At 45.9% G+C, this 18,634-nt stretch overlaps 1 protein-coding gene across 1 annotated transcript in view; it reads right to left on the reverse strand.

Moving 5' to 3' along the window:
* Window positions 1-3,059: 3,059 nt before the first annotated feature.
* SRD5A2 (steroid 5 alpha-reductase 2) overlaps window positions 3,060-18,634 on the reverse strand; it is a gene marked incomplete at its 3' end in the record, with an annotated part of 29,616 nt that continues 14,041 nt past the window's right edge. The window contains exons 2-5 of the mRNA XM_081998358.1: window positions 7,998-8,161; window positions 4,888-4,989; window positions 3,705-3,855; window positions 3,060-3,126 (exon numbers count right to left, since the gene is read on the reverse strand). Coding sequence (XP_081854484.1) covers window positions 3,060-3,126; window positions 3,705-3,855; window positions 4,888-4,989; window positions 7,998-8,161 — 484 coding nt within the window. The remainder of the gene's footprint in view (window positions 3,127-3,704; window positions 3,856-4,887; window positions 4,990-7,997; window positions 8,162-18,634) is intronic.

An 18,634-nucleotide genomic window follows, 5' to 3' on the forward strand; every position in this document is an offset into this window, starting at 1 on the left:
AGTATAGCACATGTTTCGGAAAGTCAGCTTTTGAAAAAAGCACTCCAACAATACAAAAATAATTAAATTAACAAGAGTCCTTGGGATAAAGGATTAATTTTCTCAGCAGGCTGCCAGTGGGTATGAAGGCTGGGTTATCAGCTCCACGTAAGAGAGGTCTTTCTAGCAGAGCCGCAATACCCAGAGCTGTCCTGAGGAAGGCCCTCTCCAGGGGAACATAAATGTTCCTCATTCCCAAACGTAAATGTTCCTCAAAGATAAATGAAAACTAAAATGTGAATGATGGGAGGAAACCAAACAGAAAAACAGTATTGCAAAAGAGAGAGAAAAGGAATGAGCTATTATTTTAAATCCTTACCAGCAGAGGACACTTCTGTTAGCTTTTGGCAGAACAAAAGGACGTTGCAAAGAAAGTCAGAAAAGTGCTGCTTTTCAAAACACTTTACAGGCAACTCTGAAATCATATGTATACTTAGGTTCCAGAGGCTTGAGCAGAGGGATATGAAAATGTCTGCTGTGGTTCTTCTCCCAGAGACAAGGGGAATATATTTTTCCTTATAAAAATAAGGGATGATGAAAGAAATTTCTCAGGAGCATGGTGGCCCCAGGTGTGCTGCCCTGGGGCACTCGTGCTCAGTGGGGCAGGGTGGTGTCCCTGCAGGGAGGGCAAGCAGCCACCAGCCCCACAGAGGAGCTCGACGTGGGAAGAGCCCGTGTCTCCTCTCCATCACAATTAACTGCAATCATTGCTTGTAGGGGGCTTGAAGCGCATGTATGTCCCTCCTGCTCTACAAAAATGCCACGGGAGAGGACAGAAGGAAGACGTGCTCCTTTCCTGCCTGCAGCCCTTTTCCACGTGACATATCCAAGGCCCCGGACAGACAGGATGGAGTTGCTGCTGCAAGGCATCCAGCACCTTGAGGCACCCTGTGCTTGGCTGGTGCAGGGGTGCCAGGCTGCGGGGGCCCCTGGCCTGCAGGCAGGCCATCTCCTGCCTTGGGCCAGCACCAGTTCTCCCACCCTGATCCTGGCTCCTTGCAGTGGATATCTGGGCCTGGGACCGACAGTGGCAATAACGGTCCCTCTGGTGCAAATGTTAAGCAAGACAAAATAAATGCATGGAATAGTCCTGTTCTGTCAGGGTGGGGTAGGTGGGAGGGACAGAGAAGTCTGCACAAGCCCTGTTCTGGTCCAAAGCGTGAGGTAGAGCTTGGTCCCTGCTCTCTCCCTGACTCAGGGGTAGATGGAGGAGACAGCAGCTAGGGACACTGGCACCCACGGGCCATGTGCTCTCTCATCACTTGCAAGGCTTTGGAGGCAAAAAACACAAGGAGGAATCATCAAGGAGGGACTGCTGAGGCGGGGAGCTCTGGGGAGCATGGCTGCTGCTCACGCTTGGCTTCCGCTCCTGCCTGGCATCCTCATCGCCTCCAGCCTTCCTGTCCCTGACTTCACACCCAGCAACCCCCTTCCCAGCATGTTTCCACATGGAGGATTTGAATAAGGAAAGGAAAATACGTTTGTGGCGCTGATGTGACATTCACGGCTCATGCAACAAGAGTTCTGCTTGTGCCTTATTTCATCCTTTGCCTACACATGGCAAAGGGTCCAGCCTTCCTGTGCACTGTGCAGGGACTAGTGCGATGGGACCCAGCCTCAGCTGCCTGCTCTGCTCAACGGTAATAAAGACAATTAATAATTATGAGCAAAGAAGTTTGCCCAGAAGGAAGAAGCCAGCGGGAGCAGGACTTGGTAAGCAACGTCACAGAGGCTTGTTTCTGCAAACAGTAAGTTATAGGCTAGCACAGCTCTGTGTTTTACAAAAGTTTTATTATGTTTGGGAGAAAATTGTGTACAGTCAGTCAGGTCACTCTAGCAGCAGGTAGTATGTTTAGTATGTGTGGTCTGGTCTTTTTCTTTCCAGCTACTCAGCATAATTCTTAGCAGGATTTTATGCTCTAAAAGGTAACTACAACTATCAGCATCTGTGGGGACATCTCTTCCTAATCTGAGTTAATGACACTTTTGGGAAAATTCCCAACTATATTCTGACATTAAGAAGAGACATCTTGTGTTTTTGTGAAAATTCAATAGTATCTCTGTATACCTAATACGAGTATCTGAAAATGTTCGCCATAGACAAAATGTACTGCCAGTGTTGGAGAACATTTTCTTCAACACAGAGCTTTTTATTTGTTGTAGTTTTTGTCACACAACATCATCTCAAGTCTTTTTATGAATAACAATTGAGTGGTTTTGAGTGGACAAATTTTTATTCTGAAAAGAGCCCTGGATTTGCAAGAGAAAAAAAATCCTAATGGAACTGCAATTGCTTTAACAAAGTACATTTTAAAAAAACCCTGTTGGCTGAAGATTAATCATCTGACAGTGAGGAGAGTACTGCTTAAGGAAGGAACACAGGTACTGTGCTTGTGAGTGCCAGTTTAAGATACTTCCATCTCCACGTACTTCGCATCGCCTCTGTGACATGGCACACTGCTCCCAGCCTTGTGCCAGCACAAGTATCCTCTTGTTGCACTATGGTTCTGGGAGCTAAGCTGGCTTTTAGATGAAAAATAATGGGCTGATCTATTTTCCTGGCCAAGGAGACCTCTACTCCCCTTTAAAGTGTGGCAACACCTAGGGCAGTGCCAGCAGAGCGAGGGCTGTGGCATGGACGCAGGAAGAAGCAGCTGCAGAAGTGCTATAAATTGGAGTCACTGCTGAAGACTTTCTCTGAAGTCATGGGCTTACTTTCTACTTTTCTGCATCACTTTTTAGCCAATGCTTTTTCTCTGATGTCAGTGCAGTTACATATCCATTTTTCATAGGTAGAACTCCACTGACAAGCAAATGTGTCATTTGGGTAGTCCCTTTGCCCACAACTATCTGCAATTTCCCCTGTAATTAAAAACAAGAACTTCAGTTCCAAATTACCTTCTTGTCTCTAACAACCCCAGGTTATCATTTGTACAATTAATTATAGTCAGACCTAACATTAAAACTAGGAATTGAAAAAAGCCCTATAAAAACAGAACACAAAGCCCATATTTCAATCATTAAAAAACAAAAGGAATCAAGGCTTTCCTTGATTTTGGATAGTCCGTAAATGTCTTGAGATAGTACCTGAAAGAAAATAAGCAAGAGAGTGAACCTGCATACATACAAGGAAACTGCAGTTTCAATTACAGCTCAGCAGAGGAACCTTAAAACTCCTCCAAACTGCCTTGCTTTGTAACTTCTGTGTGTTACTCTGCAAAAGAGCATTACGAAACTATTTGCACCAGGTTATTTAATTAAATGAAAGCTGATAATACTGTTAAGGTTCTAACAGACCTAAAGTAGAAACTTCAGGAATTCGGAGCAGGGGACCATATCTACTCCAAAGCACTGCAGAGTTGCAAGGGAACCCTTAGGAAAGGTTCACCTTTACAAAACTCAATAAAAAGAGGCTTTAACATGGCGGAAGCAATGATGTAACTGATGTTGGACTAAATGACTGTCGGGCCTGCTTGACTCAACAGGGGGTCCAGCTGACTGCCTTACTTTCACCCAGTCACAAATAAGCCGATAAACTTCTTGTACATAGTATTCAATTTCCATTTTGTCTTGAGTCCTGGCCCTGCTCCTCTGACCCTCTCTGGCATTTTGCAAACTGCACTCCAAGGGCAAACAGCAGCATATGGCAAGAAACAGTTTGATACCTGTGATGGTGATAAGCACGTGGCCCAATGCAGCAAAGAGTGAAAAATGCAAAGGCGAAGGCTGGTAGGGACCAGGTTGCTATGGCAAAACCAAACCATTCCACAATTTCTCCAAAGTAGTTGGCTCCAGAAACATAGGTGAACAGTCCCCCTGCATCGACAGACAAGATATGTAATTTCTACAGTCATCTCATGCACATGGAAAGTTCTTTCCCATAAAGTCAGCAGGAGAATATGCTACCTTTCTTATTCAGAGCCCATAACAGCAACCTAAACTCACTGCCCTGAAGCCAGTGGAGCCATGCCAAAGTTTGAGGAGGATCTTGTACAAGATTCTTGTACAAGAGTACAAGGTGATTCTAACTCAGAGGCTTCCAGTGCTTTCACAACCATTTATTTTCATTTGGAAAATGACTTAAGAAAGCACACTATTAGATTTAAGTCAAAATTATTAACATTAGCCAATTCTCTTCAGGCTCTAAAAAATATTTTGCAACTCCACTACCTTTGGAGAACGCAAAATCTGGATCTTAGTTTTGCATCTTAGCTAATCACATCTACAAGAGGCAAGTAAATATTGGAGGTGAGAAACTCTGGGGGAGAGATATTACCATCTATAACAAGCCAGCAGAAGGAGTCAACACCAAAACCAGGAAACTCCTGGATCCCCATCCATATTGCTCTACAGAGCTAGACATATCCTGGTTCACTGCTCTGTCCCACAGCCACTCTTCCTCACCAAGCCCCACCTTGAAGGAGACAGAAAGGAAATTCTGCACCTTGCATCCTTGGTGTTATTTTTTCCCCAAAATTTTACACTGTGAATCTCCCTTTTGCAGTGTAAGAAGTCCACTACTTCTTCCCAGGCATGGAAAAAAATAGTTCCTTCTTTGCAGCTGCCTTTTACTAAAGTCCTGTTCCTATGTCCCACTTAAATTTTCTCTGAATTACCCAGCCCATTTTCTAAAACCTCTCCTCACAACTCATGTTTCCCAGATACTCTTGTCGCTTCTCGTGCGGCCAGCTCACACTAGTCCCTGCAGCTCAGAGGGGCACCTGAACCGAGTACCTGTGCGATACTGGCATCCCTGGTATTATTGCCACTTTGCTGTAAATTCAGTCAGAAAACATTATCTGTTCTGCTACCCTACCTTCTACAAGGAGGTGCAGGACAAGAATATACCTTGAGGAATCTTGTAAGTGACTTCCCCAGGTTTTCTCAGCTGGCGCAACAGGAGATCACTGTGAATGTTGATTCCCATTCCCAGCAGAAATAAGAGGAGGCCTAAGAAACAAACAAGAAACGGATTAGAAAGACAGCTCTGCCTAGTTATCTCTACTCAGGCACATATGTAAGGTTTCTCTTTGGAGCAGGCAGATAGGAAACCTAACGTGAGGTGGGTGGATTCTTTTCCAAGTCAAAAAGATGCACTGCTACTGAGAAGGCTACTGAACTGGAGAAGCACAGATGACTGGTGACAAATAACCCTATATCTCTGTGTCAGTTGTGGGATCACAATCCTCTGGGATCACCTGCTATGGAGATCTTCAGCGTGGGGAGCAGCTCTGGACAGAACAATGACCATCCTGAGCACACTGTTTTGCCAGTAAGACCAGAGCACTTTCAGCTGCTGTAAGAAAAAGCTGAACTTCCCAGCTGGCCATAGTCACCACTTATTGAACATCAATGGGGGGACAAAGTACCCAGCTGACACTGATGGCAGCCAGCCACGGCTGTGGACATTACTGCAGAGTAACCACTGAGCTGTAGGCAAGTACCGTTACTCTCATTTTACAGCTGGGGAAAGGGTAGCATAGAGAACACAAGGTTATCCAGCACATCGCCAGAGCCAGGAAGGGTACCCACATCTCAGAGCAGCTCAGCCCCCTGCCAGCAAGGCTGCTTGGACAGAGCTATGGGCATGCATGTGGAGCAGTTGCTCGCCGAGGGACGCTGACAGCTTCTGGCCAGAATAATTCATTGACCATACTCCATTTATCTGAAAAACTAAAGGCATTTGATTGAGAAACTTTGCACGTGTGTACTGGGTTTGTGTGGCAAAGTTTTGCTAGTGGGGGGTTACAGGGGTGGCTTCTGTGAGAAGCTGCTGGAAGCTTCCCCTGTGTCTGATAGAGCCAATGCCAGCCATCTCCAAGATGGACCCACCGCTGGCCAAGGCTGAGCCCACCAGCGATGGTGGTAGCACCTCTGGGGTAACGCATTTAAGAAGGGGAAAAAAACGGGGCACAGCATTTGCAGCCAGAGAGAGGAGTGAGAACATGTGAAAACAGCCCTGCAGACCCCCAGGTCGGTGCAGCAGGAGGGGCTCCAGGCGCCAGAGCAGAGGTTCCCCGGCAGCCCCTGGGGAAGCCCACGGGGAGGCCGGCTGTGCCCTTGCAGCCATGGAGCTCCACGGGGGAGCAGATCTCCACCTGCACCCGCGGAGGACCCCACGCTGGAGCAGGGGGATGCCCAAAGGAGGCCGTGACCCCGTGGGCAGCCCGCGCTGGAGCAGGCTCCTGGCAGCACCTGCGGGGACCCATGGAGAGAGGAGCCCAGGCTGGAGCAGGTTTGCTGGCAGGACTTGTGACCCTCTGGGGGACCCCGGCTGGAGCAGCCTGTTCCTGAAGGACGGTGCCCGTGGGGGGACCCAGGCTGGAGCCGTTGGTGAAGAACTGCAGCCTGTGGGAAGGACTCACGTTGGAGAAGTTCATGGAGGACGGTCTCCCGTGGGAGGGAGCCCAGGCTGGAGCAGGGGCAGAGTGCGAGGAGTCCTGCCCCTGAGGGGGAAGGAGCGGCAGAGACAGCGTGTGATGATCTGACCACAACCCCCATTCCCCAACCCCCTGTGCCGCTCGGGGGGAGGAGGTGGAGAAAAATCGAGAGTGAAGTTGAGCCTGGGAAGAAGGGAGGGTTGGGGGGAAGGTGTTTTAAGATTTGGGTTTAGTTCTCATTATCCTGCTCTGATTTGGATTGGCAATAGACTAAATTAATTTCCCCAAGTTGAGTCTGTTTTGCCTGCAACGGTCATTGGTGAATGATCTCTCCCTGTCCTCATCCCAACCCACAAGCTTCTGGTTATATTTTCTCTCCCCTGTCCAGCTGGGGATGGAGCTGCTTTGGTGGGCATCTGGCATCTAGCCAAGGTCAACGCACCACAAGGTGACATGCCCTACATTTCATGCCACATTAGGCACTGAGAAAACGGCCTCTGAAGCAAGGAAAGAAGTAGAGGTTATATGCGCTATGAAGTATAGAAAAAAGACTAAATGCTGACAAACCCTCAACACTTCCAGTAGCAACAGAAAGTTGGTAAGCCTGTAGAGCAAGAATATACTGTTTGCTTTTTATTAAATATTTCAAGTACTGCTAATGCTGGGGTTTTTTATTAACTATATATTTTATTTATTATGCAAATTATGTGGTCTTTTTTTTGTTGGGTATGGGAGCTTTTACTGAACAATGTCCAGGATTTTTAATGTGTGATGGTGTCTGAAAAGACTGAACTTGTATCCACAGTCTGAAACAGGGTACAGAAATTATGTTGGTTATTTTGTACTTGTCATATCCAAAACACTTCCTTAGACCTCCATGTTAATCTTCATGTCTATGCATACATTTAAAAACCATCCTCTGTGCAGCATCAAATGTGTAATGCCACCTGGCTGCTCTTGCTCAGTAATTCTCTCAGGGATTTTACAGGGTGAAATTCAGCTAGGCTATTAAGTCACAGAATATAAAGGAACTGTATTAACATACAACCAGACCGTGCGTGATCTCTAATCTTCCCATGTGCCTTACACAAGAAAAAAGAGCGCTTTGTCTCTAAAGCCTCACTTATGCTGGGGTTTTGCCCTTCTTTTCTCTCTTGGTTGGAATAGCTGCATCAACTGCAAAGCTCCTTGGCAGGGAAGAGAAAGCCACAGTTTGGGCTTGCACACAGCCACTGCTGGGTGGGCACTTCTGTCTGAGCAAGAGCACATCCCCATTCAGCTGGGGCCTGAAATTGCATCTCCACAGCCTGTAGCAGCAGGAGGCTCTGGAGTGGTGTCAGTAAAACAAGGCTGGTGATTTGAGACTAACACATAACATCGTATGCCTTCAAAGGTGGCTGCACAGAAAAAAAAAAGTCAGTGCACATTTATTTGTTTTATCTGGGCCAAAGGCAGGTTTTATGCTGATTTCCATCACAACTGATTTGACTCACATGTTCAGTGAAGATTAGCACATAATTCAAAACACTTACAAATTGCTCAGATATTAGATTATGGGAATCCTGCAGCTATAATTACCTGATGTAAATCTGATGTCGGTGCACCAATCGTTTGGATATTCAGCGCAGTAAATCAGGTAGTACCCCTGGAGGAAGCCATTATAGATACAGAATAACGTGCCAAAGAAAAGCAATTGCAGTGGGAAAGGTCTGCCTCTAGTGAAGAAGGGGTAAATAAATGTCCTAAGGTAGATAAGAAAACAAAGTCAGCACATTACTCATGATAACATTGTCTTTGCAATTCCTCTGCTGTAGGAAAAAAGAACTTTAACAAAACACAAAATATAAAAAAGGTTAATAAAGATAAAAAAATTGAAAACAACTGTAACAAGATCAGCAACTAATGGGAACAAGAAATACTGCTGATATCCACATTTTTCTGGTCCTTCAGGACTGAACACAAGGTGGGAAACTAGAAATCTCATCCAGAGTAACTGCTGCCTTGGGAATGTCTCTCTGCCTTCCTTCTCCCTTGTTGGTAAAATGAGGAACCCATGCACACGAACAGCATTTTCATTTTAAGACCTTCTCTGCCCTTTGCTGTAATGCTGCAGAGGGCTGAGCAAGGGATGTGGAGGCACGTGGGCATGCTGATGTTCAAAACCAGGCTATTGTGGGGCAGTACCAATTGCAATATTGATTCCCCAAGTGAGCATTGCTAGCCCACAAGCACTGTGGAGGAGCTTTGTTATGGAGAAGACATTTCTGATCCCACTGTGAGGACTGATTCCAGATGGAGTTGAAAGCAGTGTTGAGACCTCTCTGGCTCTCTCATCTCATGCGCTATATAGCCTGAGGTGTAATCTCCTTTCCCAGCATCTCCTGCTCCACTCAGAGACCTCCGCTCGTCTCCAGCACACAGCAGCTCTGTCCTGCTCTGCTCGGACACTTTGATGCAGAGGCAAAGCAATGTTGTTGATGGCTTTGGGGAGCTACCTTGCCTCCAGCCCCTGCCTCTTCTTCATGCTTTCAGACTTCTCTTTGAAATAAGAAGAGCTAAAAACCTAAGTTTAATATGCTAAACACCAAGATTTCCATGCAGCTCCAGCACCTAAAGCTTTCTTAGACAAAAGCTGTGCTAACACTAGCATTAACATGTGTAGGGGCAAATAATTTGTGCGTCTATAGTTTTAATTTTCACATATCTTGGGTTCAGGTGAGTGTATCTCTCTTGACACTTTGGTCAGTCCACATCATCCTTGGGAGATCAAAATGAAGAAGTTATATTCATATTTGTCAAGTATTTTCTTATCTGGCCAATTAAGTTCTGTATGTGATAAAATCTACACTCTTCATTTCTTTCTTTTTCCCTCTTGGGCTTTGGATGGTGCTGATCATACCAGTACATAAGCACTGTTGATAAGTAACCCACATCCCAGGTTGCCAATATCAACTTAAGCAACCTGAGGCATAAAATGTCATAACATTATAAATCTAGATTAAATTGTACTGTGTCTGAAAGTGAGAAGCAGAGTACAAGCAACAACACGTTAATGTACTCACTGCTTTCCGAAGCAAGGTAAGCCAGATTTCCAGCAATTAAGACAGTTGTGATGCAGAAGTTCTAAATATTTCTAAATATAGTGAAACCTAGGAGGCATGGAAAATATTTCTCAGACAGTGGTATCACATTTGTCATACTAACTTATTACAGTATGGAAAGGAATGCTCTTTGAAGTAACGTTACCAATAATTATTGGTTTTACCCTTTGGGAATGGGATACTGGAGTTATGAGTAGGTAAGGCCAGCTTTAGCAGTCTGACCTGCCTGTTGAAGTAATATTGACAAATTGGACCTGAACAGCAATGAGAGAAAATGGTAAACTTGTAAATGGAAACTCAGAAAAAGCAAATTGTATAGATGAGAGAATGATATCAAAGCACATAAAGTGAGCTTGGGAGGGAAATTTATACAGCAGATTCGAGTAGGACTTGCACTGCTTTATCCTTTGTCAAAACCAGTTATGTTTGAGAGCCTCTTCAGTTTCACAGCTAATGCAAATGGAAGTTTCTAGCACCAAGCTGGCATTTCTCAGCTCCTGGGTGCTTCCCGATGCTGCTGTTGCGGGATAAAGGTTATAGGCCCTTGAAAGGTGACTTGTCCCGCAGAAAAAGGAGGGCAAAAATCAGCCATCAACCTATCTACCATGGATGCAGTGGATGCAGGACAGAAAGAACCAGGATGCAAAGTGTAAGTGCAATCACAAGGGAGCCAGGAAGCATCAGCTTTTTTTCTGTTGTTGTTGTGGGAGTGAAATCCTGGCATCGCTGAAATCCCGGCATCGCTGAAATCCCACCCCATAGTAGTTTTGAAAATCCAAGTCACAGGAATTCATCCAAGAATCTTTGTTACAGAACAACTTCTCCAAGGAAATCTGCTTGGGTCTGTAAACCCAGAGGCCAGATTCAGTTCTCTGTGTCTGAATAATGCCCTAAGTCTTTGTTTTAAGACAGCACTTGTCAGCTTGTGCTACATAGCTACTTGAGGGTGCACAAACTGTTCCTGATAGGTTTTGAAAAAGTGACTGAGATAAAGCGAGGATATTTAATAGGTTTAAATATTCCATGGGGGAGTCTGCATCTCTGCTGGAATTATTTTGCAGTGTGAAAATCAAAGGGGGACTGAAAGCCATCATTTTAGAATAACAGAACAGTAATTGTCCTTTTGGATTTAGACCAATGACAAATTTGACCTTTTTCTTTCAGTGCAGTATTGATGACTAACCCATTATTCCTTTATTATCTTTACTGGCCAAAGGCACTGCATCTGACTAAGCCATTGCCAACAGCTTCTTTTAAATGAGTGAATAATAAATTATTCATCTTCTTTTCCATCATTTATTTTCCAGAAGAACAGGTTTTGAAGGGAAAATCATTTGACATTGCAGCAAATTTCACCTTAAAGGTATTATTCCAGCTCCTTGAAAACTCCAGAGACCCTCACCCAAACTGGAGGAAACTATAGGTTTGCTCTTCTTTCAGCAGAAGGTGGAAATCTTTTCACAAACGCTACTGTAATCCACTAAGAGTGGGCTCTCAGTCCTCCTCCAACAGCTTGTTAATTGGAGTCATTTATGCTGCTGCTACGTCTTCTCCTCTCCAGGGCCCAGATGCAGTAGGTCAGATAGTAGCAGCTCCTGTTTTCCAACCTGGAAACTCGAGGTGTTTCTAGAGCTCGTGAGGTGTTTTACACCTGGAGTCAAGAACTCCAGGCTGGTGGCTGGGGGGCACCTGGCTCCCTCCCACCCATGCACTACACCCCACTGTGGGACACCAGCCTACTGCTGTACCTGCCCATCTAGCCCTCTGCCACCAGCCCCTCTCCTGGGCCTGACTGGGATGAGCTAGAGGCCAGGAATCCGAGGTACTGCAAAGGCAGGCAGGGCTGATGCGGTGCTTCTCCCTTTGAAGGAGGCTGCTGGCCATAACCCAGCTCGTCCTACCCATGCTGGGGCACTGTCTGAATGCCCTGGCCCATCCCCTGTGACCCTGGCCAGCCTCCTGAAGAGACTTACGGACTTCTCCTGACCAGGGCTGCTCTGAGTCCCTGCAGGGGTTTTTCAGCTCCCCTTGGAGGATGGAGGCAGGCTCTGCCCTGCATCCCCAGTGAGGATGAACAAACATGCGGAACGGCGCCTGAGTAGCTGTTTACACACGATCCGGGCTCCACACACTCCGGTTCCTCGCTTGCCCCACCCAGACGTCAAAAAGGCGAGGGGGCTGGTGGCCCAAGTGAGGCCAGGCAGCCAGGCTCCCGCGAGGGCGATGCCTTCAGGGCCCTCGCAGCTCAGGCATACGCTGAGCTGACGCCATGGCCGGCTGGGGTCATGCACGGGAGGACACTCTGCTGAGCCGTGGGTACGGCTACGATCGTTCCAGGGGTCATGCGGGCGGGCAAGCCGTGCCCCTGCTGCGGGGGAGGAAAGACACCCTGCTACTTCGAGAGCACGTGTCACAGCCCCTCCTCTCGCTCCCCGAAACCCCCTTGCTGAGGTGCTGTCTGCACTTCTCGCCGCTTTATTGGTACCTTCTCAGCAAAGGCCCCTGTAAGCCAGAGGACACCCTCCCCAGCTCCTTCCCCCTCTGCCCCCGGGAGCTCTGGGGGGGGCACCCGGAGAGGGCAGGCTGATGGGGGCCATCCTGGTGGGCGCAGATCTGATTGCCTGTCCCTGTCCTGTCTCTGCCTGGTTGCCCCTTGGGTGCTTTCAGGAACGGATGAGCACTGCGGTGGGCACTCAGTTCCGATTTCACCTTTGGTGCTCTGTTTTAGTTTTGATCCTTTGACTCTCATCCAGTCCCTTTTCTTGTCACTGTTTGGGACTATTATTATTTCCCCTATCATTATTTGGGCTCCCTCTAGGCTCTTTGCTGCAGCTCCCTTCTTAGGGGGATGCTTTTGGTTTTCTTAGTTTATACAAATATCTGTACCGCAGGTAATAAGCAAAACTATGTGATTTGTGTTACACTAACTACAGACTAGTCAGACCTGAAAGGTCTTTCCTGGTATGAAACAGTGGAGTTCCCTTTGATCTGTCGTGTGAAGAGATTGGTGTCCAAACCTGGGGAGATTACACTGACCTCAAAACAGTTTTATTTGCACCAACAATGCATATGAGTCTTTGCCATAGGTCGTCACTGGAATCAGATTGCTGGGGAGCTACTGGAACCCTTGGCATACCTGACAACTTGGATGAAGGCTCAAGATGTTCACAAACATGATGGACTTCTACCTGGGGTATCTGTGATGTCCTGCACAAAGCCTCTCATTATTCTGGAGACTTATGGATGTCATACAACATGTCCCAAAGACATCTGCTGCCGAAGTCTGTGCTAAAATGTCTACATACTTTCTCTTTTTGAGCCCAATCCTGTAGGTTATTTGTGGATTGCACTTTAAGGTAATTTTTAACTTTTACTATTTTTGAATTGTGTTACGCTTATTCCCATTGAATACTTACAGGAGGAGACTGTCAAGTCTCCATGTGTAGTCAACACCAAGGCACAATCTGGCACCTAGTTTTCCTGTGCCCAATTCAAAATGGTTCAGTTATCCCAGATTGGGTTTAAACAAATTTAACAGTTAGAATGTCAGTTCCAAGCAGTAGGCAATCTTGCTATCAGTTCAAAGTAAAACAAAATAACCCAAAATACGTTCAAAAGTGAAACAAAGCATTTTAACTCTCCCTCATCACAACATCTTACAGATGCCCTGGTGTCACAAACTGGAGTAGAGCCTCCTCACCCCTCATATTCCTCTCCTCAAACATCCCACCCTGAGATGCTTTGCCCTTCCCCACTCATCCCTATGGACACCGCAGTAGCCCAAAAAGGTCAACAAGCCAGGTATATCTAAAAAGGAGAGCAAGTAGGTTATTAGCAGCCACTTGTACTGCGCAGGGTGGACTGTGTTCCTTTTGCTAAGGTGTGCAGAGTGAGACGTGCTCTGTTACAGCCTCAGGAATAAAATCTGAGCTACGACCCACGTCACACAAACACCAGCAACGCCGGCAGGCAGGAATGCCGCACCGGCCCTTAAGCCTCTGGCAATACCCATTGCAGGTACAGGACAGACAGCAGATCTCTTGACTGCAGTATTGCAGTTGTATCTCATCCCCTGATGTAAGGAAGGCTGTAAATTCAGGAGCTGGGCTTTTTTCTGGAGCTGATGTGTAGCTGCAGCTGCCTGCGGAGCGCGCCAGCGCAGAGGGTGCGCAGCGGCTGTGCGTGCCGCTGTGTGACTGCCAGCTGCCGGCACGTCCTCCTCGCTGGGGCAGGGGCCACTCCGTGCCCGATTCCCACATCGCTGGGACTGTGTGACACCATCAGGTAACTGCAAGCACTTGCTGGTCCAAGGCCCAGTTTGTAAGTTCATCTTAAAGCATTGTCTGGTGACTGTGATGGGAGCAAGGGATCTGTTTTTATTTTCATCACACAGATTTACAGATCTAGCTATGCCTTTCCAAACCACATGCAAAACATCCTACTTCCATGTTCTTCCAAAGATCTTTGGACAAGCTTTTTATGACTATAATTTAAGGAGCAAGGATATACAGAAAAGCTTACAATCCAGTTGTATAAAACAATAGTAAACCTGTCATGTCAGGTTCATTTCTGAGTATTCTGTCAAAAAACTGTGCTCAGTCTACAGTCCTTGGGCTGTTTGTGGCTCACTTATGAAATCCATCCAACCTGAAGCCTGTTTGTAGGGACACTCTTTCTTTGTGGTCTTTTAGTAGCAGGTTCAGGGTTGAATGAAGACTTCTGGTAGGAGCAGCCTCATCTTTCCTGGGCAAGAGACGCAGGCACACATCTGATCAAGGGATGGGAGAAGGTCTGAGGAAACCCTGAGACAGATGGCAGCATGCCTGGGTTTAAGGAGTTCTTGAGAAGGGCAGTGGAGAGCAGAAAGTCTGGCAGCACTGATTTAAGGCAGAGACAGCAGAAATGCAGAAGGATTCAGTGGCAAAATAAGAGGCATGGAAGAGACTGCCATACTGAACCATTGGTGCTGCTGAATTTGCGCTGGAGATTAATAAGAACAGACATATTAGAGATAAAAAGTAACATACAATATTAGAAAATAATTTATTTGTGAGAGCTGAATAGCTGTGACCAAGAGTTTTCATGATACCAAAAGGAAGTAAGCTTGAATGCAATGAAAAGAAATTTCTGTTAAATGTAATATACAAACAATATTGAAGTAAAGAGGACTGGAAGAAGAAGGGGGATAACCACAGGTTGCAGACACAGGAAGGTCCTTGAATAAAGGTAAGAAAAAGGCTAAAGGTTTGGAATGTTTATCCATTTTCATATTTCAGGGGCTAAATTGTATTCCATTTAAGAGAGGCAGAAGGTAGCAGAAGGTAGCAGAAGGTAGCAGCTGCCCTGGGCAACTGACCACCATTTGCTGCACTTTCTTTTGAATGATACATATTGGCTTCTGCCAAGACAGAGATGACTGTGAAGGACCTCTGCTCTAATCCAGTATGATAACTTCAGGGTTTCATAATGTCTCATGACTCATCTAACCTTACACACAAACCGAATGAGTTAAAAATTATAGAGTAAACTCCCTAGAATAGATGAGCAATTGCTTAACACCTGCATTTACGAGTGAAGCTCCAGAATGATAGTCACTGTCCCAGGAAGGCTGACACTATGAATGACAGCACTTGCAGAAGCCAACTTCATCAAAGACTCACAGTCATAGGGAATTAGCAACTGCGCTTGACCCTTGGCCGCACAGTTAAATACAGACGTCAGGTTGAGTCCTTGGTGCTGGCTCAGAAAAGCTCCATTACTTACAACTGCATTTGAATAAAGTGGGATTATAGGAAAAAATACACAAATATTTGCAAAAGCATGTGTATCTGATATGAATGGCTAAAAATAAAATGCTGCTTCTATATTATTGTCAGTTGTTGCTGGAAAAAAAAATTATGCATTTGACCTTGGATAAATTTAAAGAATCTGAGCTACATAATGCTCAGTTCCAACATTATAATTACCTAGAGTCAGTCATTCCAACCATCTAGCACTAGCCAGTAGTGCCTCATTGATTGCTACAAATTTCAGGCGTGCTATGCAGTTAGCAAAGTAAGAAGGACCAATACAGTTTAGGGATGAAACTGAGTCCTCTTCACATTGCATATGGGAATTATTAGATGCGCTATACTTAATAAAATACAAATGGTTGAAAAAAAGGAAGGGAAAGGGAAGGGACAGGACTTAAGAATGGGTATTTGGTTTTAATTAGTAAAGAAGAACTGTGTAAGCTCAACTCGAAGGCAAAAATTTTTGCTTTTCTAAATTCACTACAACAGCAGGCCAGTTTCAAAAGTGTTTTGATAGTTTGTTTATAAATTACTTTCTTACTCTTGTTCTTCCATTATTTCTGAAACTATCACTGGAAAAATCTGTTATGTCCCAGTGATTATCAGCATCCATTTAGAAACAATAATGGAGAGTTCTTCTTTGTCACTGGTAAAAAAGACATTGAGTCATGAGAAGCTTTGATCTTTTCTACTGGCTTTAGCAGGTATAGGAACAAAATGCTATACTTCAACTATTATGCCTTTTCTAAAGGGAAACCAAGAACAGAAATGTTGGGTTTGGTGCATTAACAAGCTGCATCAGCAAATCACAATCCATCAGCAAGTTACACTCAGTATACATTTATATTGGTATATTTGTTTCTCAAATGATTCCATTTTGGTGTACGAACACCAAATAGGTTTTAAATACACTTAAATAAGAAATATTTTTTTATATATATTTGCTATTATCTAACCACTTATTTCTGCCTTTTTGTTTGTAATGTGGAAAGGAGATCTGAATGAGAGCTGAACTAAACATCGGGAAAAATTGATTGAATGCCCATAACCAAAGGCGTCGGAAGCCAGAGCCTAGAACCAGCAGTTAATATCTTTCTCGCCATCACCTACCAAACTGGACAAATTCATTGGAAAGATGGGGATTCGTTTTTAAAATATTTTGCTCTTCCAAAAAGGTAAAGTGAACCTAATAGAGCAAAGGAAATATGTCCTCTGTACAGATCCCTGTTAAAATCAGTACCATTCCATACAGACCCACAGTTCATCCTCAGACACTACACAGCCCAGTACTGGAGTCTAGGATGTACGGCATGATGGATATTTTGCCTAAAAAGCCAAACACTAATTGCATTGGGTTTGTGTGACAAGGTTTTGATAGCAGGGGGGTTACAGGGGTGGGTTCTGTGAGAAGCTGCTGGAAGCTTCCCCTGGGTCTGATGGAGCCAGTGCCAGCCGGCTACAAGATCCAAGATGGACCCACCGCTGGCCAAGGCTGAGCCCATCAGCGACATGGCAGAGGCTCTGGGGTGACAGAGTTAAGAAACCAAAAAAAAAAAACCACCCAAAAACGGGGCACAGCAATTGCAGCCAGAGAGAGGAGTGAGAACACGTGGGAGGAGCAGCCCCACAGACCCCCAGGTCGGTGCAGCAGGAGGGGCAGGAGGGGCTCCAGGCGCCAGAGCAGAGGTTCCCCGGCAGCCCCTGGGGAAGCCCACGGGGAGGCCGGCTGTGCCCTTGCAGCCATGGAGCTCCACGTGGGAGCAGATCTCCACCTGCACCCGGGGAGGACCCCACGCCGGAGCAGGGGGATGCCCGAAGGAGGCCGTGACCCCGTGGGCAGCCCGCGCTGGAGCAGGCTCCTGGCAGCACCTGCGGGGACCCATGGAGAGAGGAGCCCAGGCTGGAGCAGGTTTGCTGGCAGGACTTGTGACCCTCTGGGGGACCCCGGCTGGAGCAGCCTGTTCCTGAAGGACGGTGCCCGTGGGGGGACCCAGGCTGGAGCCGTTGGTGAAGAACTGCAGCCTGTGGGAAGGACTCGCGTTGGAGAAGTTCATGGAGGACGATCTCCCGTGGGAGGGAGCCCAGGCTGGAGCAGGGGCAGAGTGCGAGGAGTCCTACCCTTGAGGGGGAAGGAGCGGCAGAGACAATGTGTGATGATCTGACCACAACCCCCATTCCCCAACCCCCTGTGCTGCTCGGGGGGAGGAGGTGGAGAAAAATCGAGAGTGAAGTTGAGCCTGGGAAGAAGGGAGGGTTGGGGGGAAGGTGTTTTAAGATTTGGGTTTAGTTCTCATTATCCTGCTCTGATTTGGATTGGCAATAGACTAAATTAATTTCCCCAAGTTGAGTCTGTTTTGCCTGCAACGGTCATTGGTGAATGATCTCTCCCTGTCCTCATCCCAACCCACAAGGTTTTCGATATATTTTCTCTCCCCTGTCCAGCTGAGGAGGGGTGATAGAGCTGCTTTGGTGGGCACACGGCATCCAGTCAGTGTCAACCCACCACACTAATACTCGTAACACCCCACTTGACTGGGTGCTGTATATCTACAACAGCAGGAGGCAGGACTCATTTCTGTATTTAACTTAGGTAATCCTATTTTCTTAAAATAGGTTTGTTAAGTGAAGGAATTGACATAAATTGGATGTATTATAGGAGAGGGATGGTAGCAGCAGAAATTGTCCCAGGTCTTGACCTTAGTAAGATTTTTTACACTGTCTCACATGTCAATCTTATAAGTAACTTGGGCTTTCCTGGTTTAGTGCATGTTATTTTAAGCAGCTGCAAAATTGTGTGATAAATTATATCAAGGAATAGTTAACAATTGTTCACTATCAAACTAGAATGATATTTTGAAAGATGTTCTGCAAAAAACTTTTCTGGTACTACTCGGGGCTTTTTCATTAATATGATTTGCCAGGGCGGGGAAGGGAGAGAAATAATATTCCTACTGTTTGTGACTGATGCAAATCCGTGAGATGCTGAGCACATCAAGAGTCAAGGCTAGAGTTTACAATAATCTTCAGATACTGGTTTCATATTTTTAAAAGAGTAGATTCAATTCAATAAAGACAATGGCAAAATACTACACTTGGGTAAGACTGACCAAATGTAAAAGACAAGCTGGAGAACAATCTGGATAGTAGAGGGAGTGCTGGCAGGTAGCAAACCGAGCATGAGCTAATGCTGTCAGGCTGTTGTGAAAAAAGCAAATGTTAAAATGTGATGCAGGAACAGGAGAGCTGTTGGAGACACCTGAAGTAATCTTTCCGTTCCCATGTTGTTAACAGGAACTTAAATTACACTGTGTCCAGCTGAACT

The sequence above is a fragment of the Phaethon aethereus genome (genome assembly GCF_964289735.1).
Source record: "Phaethon aethereus genome assembly, chromosome: 3".
Taxonomy (NCBI): Eukaryota; Metazoa; Chordata; class Aves; order Phaethontiformes; family Phaethontidae; genus Phaethon; species Phaethon aethereus.